At 50.8% G+C, this 8416-nt stretch overlaps 1 protein-coding gene across 6 annotated transcripts in view; it reads right to left on the bottom strand.

The window, feature by feature from the left end:
- The window catches only part of LOC104832750, a 20296-nt gene that overhangs the window by 10873 nt on the left and 1007 nt on the right, over window positions 1-8416 (bottom strand). For 3 of the 6 annotated variants that reach the window (XR_774468.1, XM_010569107.1, XM_010569105.1), the window contains exons 3-5: window positions 4307-4361; window positions 2410-2553; window positions 738-1079 (exon numbers count right to left, since the gene is read on the bottom strand). Coding sequence is in view for 4 of the 6 variants with exons in the window: in XM_010569107.1 (XP_010567409.1) it covers window positions 738-1079; window positions 2410-2443 (376 nt within the window). In the remaining 2 variants the exon portion in view is untranslated. Of the gene's footprint in view, window positions 1-737; window positions 1080-2409; window positions 2554-4306; window positions 4362-6566; window positions 8239-8416 lie in introns of those variants that run through there. The other 3 variants (XM_010569106.1, XM_010569108.1, XM_010569109.1) reach the window with 3 other exon arrangements.

Genomic DNA, 8416 nt, shown 5'->3' with positions numbered 1-8416 from the left:
TGAGTGAACAGTGTGCCCTGGCAGCCAAAAGGGCCAACCGTGTCCTGGGGTGCATCAAGCACAGCATAGCTAGCTGGTCAAGGGAGGTGACTGTCCCACTCTACCTCGACTACTGTGTGCAGTTTTGGGCACCTCAACACAAGAAGGACATCAAACTACGAGAGTGTGTCCAGAGGAGGGCAACCAAGATGGTGAAAGGCCTTGAGGGCAAGGCTTACAAGGAGCGGCTGAAATTACTTGGCTTGTTCAGCCTGGAGAAGAGAAGGCTGAAGGTTGACCTCATCACTCAGGGGTGACCTCAACTGCAGTCTACACCTTCCTCAAGGCGGGCAGCGGAAAGGGAGGTGCTGATCTCCTCTCCCTGGTGACCAGCGATAAGACGCGAGGGAATGGAATGAAGCTGCATCAGGGGAAGTTCAAATCAGACATTAGGAAAAGGTTCTTCCCTGAGAGGGGGGCTGGTCACTGGAACAGGCTCCCCAGGGAAGTGGTCATGGCACCAAGCCTGTCAGAGTTCCATTTGCATCTGGACGACGCTCTTGGTCATATGGTTTATGTTAGGCAGTCCTGCGAGGAGCAGGGTGTTGGACTCGATGATCCTTAGAGGTCCCTTCCAACTCGAGATATTCTGTGATTCTCTGACTCTTGTTCTGGTTACCACCTTGTGGACCTGTCTGCTGCACTGACTGGGAAATCTTGGTCTGAGAATAACGATCCTCTCAACACATTTGACTTACTGATAACTTCAAGGAGGGTTGTCCAAGCTTTATCCTGCATCAGATCTACTGTTGCTTTATAGATGCCACTGTCTGTCTCTCGTAACCTCTGCAGGAGAATTGAGCCATTCTTTGGAAAGAAGACCACTCTGCCTTGGTAAGCTGCATAAATGGTTGGAGATGGGTAATCTGCATAGTACTGCAGGATGACTTCAAGTGTGGTGTTTCTTATGTATTCCCACTCAGTGAAGTTTACGTTCTTGATATCTGGTGCATGCATCATTATGGAGGACCCTTCAGCTGCAACTCTTCTTTCTGCGATTTCCACCACTGCAGAGGACCCCTGCAAAATCAGCAACAGGTCTGGCAACAGGAGAGATGCCAAAGCAGGATGGGTTAGTTTTAAAGCAAAAGCCAAAGAACAATTTAATCTGCTTGTACATCCTTTTTTTTGGCACAAGTTACCAAGTTTTGGCACATGACTTCCCAAAGCACGTCATGCCACATATCTGATTTCCTTTCTGTTAAGATAAAAACGGTAACATTTCTGTTGGTGTGGTACATAAATGCTTCTTAGCTGGTTAAGACAATTCCTTGCCCTTTGGAATGACAATGATGGGAAACTGGACTTTTTGGGGTTTTCTGCACACTAGGAGTTGCTAGTGGGGACCATAATCAGTGCAGCTTCACCCCTGGATCTTGTTCAGCTCCCTTGGCACCTGAAAGTAACAGCATTGCTCGGAAAACAAGCTCTGAAATGCATTTTGTTGGGACTATGTAGTCCTGGCTGCTAAATAACTGGTGTCTGAGAGCTCACCTTTCTAAAAGCTGTTAAAACCTACAGGCATATTCAGCCTCAGCCTCACCATCCTCTCAAGAGAGGGTTAAGCCCTGCAAAACTGATGTTCCCACTTAGCTAGGCGCCCAGTGACCTTACGCATCTGGAAGGTGCTAATTCATCATGTAGTCATGTTTCCTGGCACCTCTGAGTAATGCAACGGCTCTCTGCTGCAACTGCCGTGTAGCAGGCCTTTACATAAGAGCCGTTGTCTTGAAAATGTTTTATGGTTTCCCCAGGGGAAATTGAAGCTAATGTGGGGGTCAGCCTGCAAGTGTGACTCTGAAACAAACCCTTGGCTGTACAAAACCCAGGCATGAGAATCCCGTCGTAGCAGCGCTGGCATAAAAGAACTTTGCAAGTGGAAGGTCGTGTCTAGTATCTCCAGCCCCCAAATCCTCCAGAACTGTCATCCTGGAGCTGCTTTTAGCACGTTTAAAAGGTTATGCTGGTTGCTGAAGAGGGAACAAGCTACAGGAACAGATGCCAAAAGCAAAGTCTTTCTAAGAAAAGAGGAAAGATGATGGAGGAGAGGCTCAGAAGCTCAGGGAAGGGTACCTGAAGGTACCCCATGGTCCGAGAGCAGAGAAGTGGCTCACAGGGAAGCAATCCTCAGGCAAGCAGTGGAGGAGAGCTGCTTATAAGAGGTGATGGTGGTACCCAGGTATGGTGATGCTGCAGCACTGGGAGGAAGGAGGCACCTGCCAGGACGGCTCCCCAGAGCGCACGCCTTTACCGACACTGCCGCAGCCCGGAGCAGGGATGCAAGGAGAGCACAGAAATGCTGCAAGCATATGCTCTCCAAGGACACCCACGGCTGATGTAAGCCCCACACAAGTCCCTTTTCATACTCACAGACTGCGATGGTTGCCTGTGGCCATGTTAACATGGTAAAGACCTGCAAGCTCTTTCAAACCAGCACGAGGGATGAGCTGCTTCTGCAGTGACGTGCTCTTGGGACGGCCGCTCTCGGCATGGTGGATGGGCCTGTGAAGGACACTGTGAAAAGCACCATCAGCATCTGCCACGCAGGGGCTGGGAAAGGTGAAGGGTGCTCAGCACAGCGAAGGGAGAGCCCCCAACCTTCTCCACGTGTCCCCACAGCACCGGCATCTCTGCATCTTCAGCACAGGGGTTGCTGTACAGCAGCCCATGCTGCTCCTAACAGCGCAGCTTGGGGAAACCATCACGACCACATCTGTGTTCAGCACCAATTTACCACAGTGATTAAAAAAAGACACAAAGACCACTGATATCCAACAGCATCAAGACCAGCATAGGTGCAGCAATTATTGGGAGGGACAAGAGTGCCTGGCCACTTTCTGCAGCCCTTCCTGTCTGCTGCAGCTTTATGATGCTAGCAGGTACAGCCCTGCCTCGTCCCTTTAGTATTTATTTCTGCATCTGCTGGCCATGAAATTGCCCATTTGTATTTAGCAACCACCTTCGCAGCTTCCCAGGGTAGCAGGAGCCACATGTTCAACACCCAAACGCCTACACAAGTACTTTCCCTTCTCAGGTTTAACACATTTCATTGCTTTCTCAAGCAGCCCTGACTCTTGTGGCATGGAGTGTGTCGTGGTTTAACCCCAGCCAGCAACTAAGCACCACGCAGCCGCTCACTCACTCCCCGCCATCCAGTGGGATGGGGGAGAAAATCAGGAGAAGAAGTAAAACTCCTGGGTTGAGATAAGAACGGTTTAATAGAACAGAAAAGAAGAAACTAATAATGATAATGATAACACTAATAAAATGACAACAGTAGTAATAAAAGGATTGAAATGTACAGATGATGCGCAGGGCAATTGCTCACCACCCGCCGACCGACACCCAGCCAGTCCCCAAGCGGCGATTCCCTGCCCCCCCACTTCCCAGTTCCTAAACTAGATGGGACGTCCCATGGTATGGAATACACCGTTGGCCAGTTTGGGTCAGGTGCCCTGGCTGGGCATGAGAAGCTGAAAAATCCTTGACTATAGTCTAAACACTACTGAGCAAGAACTGAAAACATCAGTGTTATCAACATTCTTCACATACTGAACTCAAAACACAGCACTGTACCAGCTACTAGGAAGACAGTTAACTACATCCCAGCTGAAACCAGGACAGAGTGAATATGGGCTCGGCACCTGCCTTATGCATCACCTTCACGACTTTGAAAACCTCCATCCCATCCCCTTTCCCAGCCCCTCCTCTCCAACCTGAAGGCTCCCAAACTTTTCAGTCTCTCCTTGCAAGCTCTTGATCATTTTGGCTGCTGTTCTCTGGGTCTTCTCCAACTTTTTTTACAGACCTTTTGCCTTAGCTTCTTCACTACAGAGACTGCAACACGCACCGCACTGATCGGGGGCATGAGAGAGCTCGAGAACAACCCGCCTGCCTCCAACACACTTTGTGACGGGGCGTTATTTGAACGGGACCAGCGCTCAGAGCTGGTTTGCAGAGCCAGACTGAAAGCTTTGGCCTTTAGACAACAGGGACTGTATTCACTGTCGGGTTTTGCAAGGCTCTGGAGTAAGGGTGAGGGCAGAGGACAGCGGGAATGTGGACAGTGGGACAATTTTTTGGCAAAGGGTTTTCACTGCCCTGTGATCAGAGTTTCAGCCAGGACCAGAAGAGGCCAAGATGGTCTGTTTTACAGACGTGCTTTGTTTTAGAAACAGCCTGAGGTCAGCGGTGGCTAAGGAACTGACTTCTGATACAGGGGTGAGGAGGTGTGTTTAAGGCTAAGCCCTCTTAGGAGAGACATTACCTCCTGGCAGCATCCAGCTTTCCTCTGTGGAACCCAGCAAACAGCAGAGCAGCATCTGAAAGGGAAGTCATTTCCACCATGGAGCTGCCTATAGGTGCAGCATGCCCAGCATGCTCTCCCGGACCCGGTCAAGCAGCCCCCCAGCCCAGACCCCTGATCCCAAGAAGGGGAAGAGGAAAAAAAAACCCAACACCCAAACCCAAGGGAAGAGAAAACAGCCAGGATATATTGTTGTCAGCCCCACAATGGAGATCTCCAGCCCAGGATGTCCCCACCACCAGAGAAGCCAACTGCACGTCCCTGGTTTCTGCCTTGCTAAAAGGAATTCAGGAAATAAGGTTCTGGGGAAAACCACCCAACTTAAGGGTGATTTTGCTTCTGTGCAGCTAAAAACCTGCATTATCTGGGACAGAGTGGCTGCTGCAGGCTGCACAGCCATGTTACCCTGTAGAAAGCTGGTTATTTGAATGCCTTCGTGTCTTACATGAACTCCTTGTTGTGCTCTTCCTAGGTTAGCGGGTACATGGAGTCATTTCTGTTGTAGGATTTCCTCACAATTGGTATTTTATTTGATCATTAACCAACGGGTCTAATTATAAGTGGAGAAGAAGCAGGAGACTATGTTTTCTTTCCCTCTGCAAAATCCCTGAGATTCTGGAGGAGGGTTTGAGATGTGAGGGTTGTGGTGCTAAATTAGCCTCTTTTTTGGCTGTTTTCTCTGGTATCCTCTGGCTCTCCGAGATGTAGGCAAGAACTGGTTCTGGCTTTTTCCAGCGAAATGAGAACCATGTTTTGTTTTATATCTTACAGGGCTGGTTTAAGGATATAAGAACAACTGCTGCGGGAAAAGCATTTATATTCTTTAGAGACGGAGGATTTCCTTTATCCAAGCAGATCCAAATAGGTGCGGAAGTGACCTTCTTCCCACCCAGTGCAGCTGGGTACAACAGTCTCTCCCTGTGCCTACGGAGAGGGGATAAGGCTTATCCCAGGAGACAGAGAATAAGGTGTATTTGGAAGGAGGGCACCTACTGCACCTCCTGCTCAAAGTGCTGCTGCTCTTTTGAAAAATTAACCCCTCCTCCTCCCTTCTCCCCTCCACCAGCGGACCAGGTGTCTCGGATACATGGCTGGGGAAAAGGGTAAGAGCCTTTGAGTAAAGAGATGCCCGTGGAAGGCAGAGGGTGGGTTAGATCTGCCTGCTATCATGCGGACTGTTTTATCTCTTAAAGAGAGCCTCTCGTCTCACACAAGGCATTAGCACAGTCAAACATCTGCAGTCTGTTGCAGGTGGTTTTAAATGCAAAGCAACACTCTTGGTAAGGGGCAGATATTTTCAGAAGTTTTCACAGAATCTTACATGAACAGGGAGAGGAATTGGACTTGTGAAGACGCACATACTTAAGGCTATCATGTTTTCCCCTTGGCCTCTAGCTTTGTTGCTATGCTGTATTATCTTTCATTTTAACAAAACCCACATGGAAAAGCTGAAACAGAATCACGCTGCGGCCTGCTGGACTTTTACAAATAGGTCTTTTTAAGGAATATCTTAGGATCGTCATTACAAGGCAACACACGCGGCATTGGAGAACCACACCCAAGGCACTGCAGCCTCTCATCCAGCCTTTTATAGGAACTGGATGTGTGTCAGCTGTTTTTCAACTGCAGAAAATGTAGCTCATTATGTGAGCTGGGCTATGATACTGCTGAGGCACGCCACGTATCCAAACAAAAAATGTCTTGTGTTGGTGGAAGGGAAGGTCCCTAGCACTACAAACCTCTTCCAGGCTGCTGGGGAAGCCTTCTGCAAGCAAGGCAGCGAGTCCTCCCTGCTGCTGGAGAGGGGTGAGAGGCTCCCATGGGGATAGGGGGCCAAAGAAATGCTCCGCTGGGGTTGCAACTGCCTCCTCCTCCTCCGTCGGATTGCATGTATCATCACAGATGTTGGCAGCTGCCAACGTTTGAGGTTAAAGGGGTCTGCTGTTGTCTCAAAAAGCAAGCTGCAGCTGCCCACGGGGTGAAGCTGAATGCAACCAGCGTGGGCGCAGGCACTGCGCTTGGCTGTCAGCTCTGGCATTATCGTTCACCAGCTCCCATGCAGCCGTGCTAGGAAAGTAAAGATGCTGGGTAAAGAGAAGACCTCTTTAGGTCCTGGCAAAAGGAAGGTGGGGGAGGTCTCGGGCTGGGCATTATCCAAGTGTGGGACTGCTGGGGCTGGCTGGCCCCACGCGGGATGGGGCTGCTCAAACCCCATGTTTACCTGGAGGCACAGATCCGGAACGAGCGAGGGAATGCCCGTTCCTGCAGGAGAGTGCTGTGTCCTCCTGGGTAACAGGAGTTTGTATTAGGAGCTGTTAAAAGCATGTACTTCCCCTGACCTAGGCTAATAATAACAGATGTTGTAATGACAGACCTTGAGATAGGAAGAAACAAAAGGGATGTGTGATTTGCAAGGACAAAGGCCAGATCCCACACCTGGCACCACACGCACCTGTACTGGCTGGGACCATGAGGCCCTTTGATAGGGTTGTATAATAAACATTAAAACCACCATGTGTTCCTTCTGCTCTTATATAAAGCCCTTACTGCAAAAATATAAGGGATGATCTTTGGTCTTCCCTGACAATAAAAAAAAAGAGATGCAAATAATCCTGTTATAAATCATCCCACAGCTTTGAAAGATTAAATATCACATCAGCAAATATGAAACCCTACCGAGCAACGTCTAGCTCTGCTCTCTGAGTCTCATATCTCCTGAGGCACAGCAAAAAGTGGCAACAGGGGTATAACCGAGAACAAGTAGAAAAACTGAAATGCTACGCAGCGCTCAGCTAAAGCCCCAAGTCCCCTGTAAACAGCAGGACTATCGTGAAGGTTCTTCAAGGCTGATACAAACTGTGACAGCTCAAAAAGTCCAGACTCATTTGTGCTCAAACAAAAGTGAGAGTAACCAAAAAAGAAGCAGGTGTAACGCTCCTCTAGAAAAGGGCAGCTTTATGCATAAGTACAGCTCTAAATAAACCAAGAAACCCCCTTCCTCATAATCAAATTATGAGTTACTTCAGAGACTTCTAGAACTTTACCCTGCCCTTGTCCAATGCTCTTTACATCCTGCAGTCAGGACAAATTAAGCTCGGCAAAGAGCCCTGGGACCAAGGAGCCCAAAGCACATGTGAAAAAGGCCGCCAAACCCAACTGCGAGTGCCACGAGTAGTTCCTCCGCATGCGGAGGGGCTTCAGCCAGCCCCCGGTCCGCTACCAGCAGAGCGGCCGGCTCCGACAGCGCTGGCGGTGCAGGTGACCGGGGCTCAGCGGGTGGCTGGCCAAAGCCAGCAGACACACCATTGCAGCGGCGAGGCTGCAGATGCTCGAGCAGAGCTCTCCGGATTGCGCGCAAATAACCATAGAAGGAATGAGGGGGAGAAGCCAGTTGTTTAGGAGCTGTATAAACAGCACCATTGAGATTTACGATGAATCTGCCTGCCTGTCAGTATTTCTGGAGCTGTGTAGGAGGGGAGAGCTGAGCCTGGGGAGAAGAGCCCAGTTCCCAGCAGAGGAGAGCGCCTGCAGCGCTGCAGGGAAGGGCGGGGGAATCCCCCTGGGCCCCTCCGTCATCCCATTGCTCTAGAAACCATCCTTATCGCTCCAGTACACATGCCCCTCTCTCCACTCGCCACCCTCATGGGTCCACTATCTAGCTTCCACCACTGCAGTCCCCGGCCCCATGGGTCCACTATCTAGCTTCCACCACTGCAGTCCCCGGCCCCATCGCTCCAGCAAAACTGCTCCAGTCCCCTGGCCCCATGGGTCCAGTATCCAGCCCCACTGCTCCAGTTGCCGTTCACACTGCACCAGTCCCTTGTCCCATTGACTATCCCCATTGCTCCAGATCCCTGGCCTCATGGGGGATAGTCGCCGTTCCCCCTGCCCCAGGCCCCGTGCTCACTGCCCCAGTCCCCTCGCCCCTGCCCCAGTCCCTGCTCCCAGTCCTCGCGCCCCTGCCCCAGTCCCTGTGCCCACCGCCCCAGTCCCCTCGCCCCTGCCCCAGTCCCCGCGCCCACCGCCCCAGTCCCTGCTCCCAGTCCCCGCGCCCCTGCCCCAGTCCCTGTG

This window comes from Haliaeetus leucocephalus, unplaced genomic scaffold, assembly GCF_000737465.1.
Source record: "Haliaeetus leucocephalus isolate CR32 unplaced genomic scaffold, Haliaeetus_leucocephalus-4.0 Scaffold262, whole genome shotgun sequence".
NCBI lineage: Eukaryota > Metazoa > Chordata > Aves > Accipitriformes > Accipitridae > Haliaeetus > Haliaeetus leucocephalus.
Note: the sequence above shows the minus strand (reverse complement) of the source record. Positions and strands in the feature narration are given on the sequence as shown.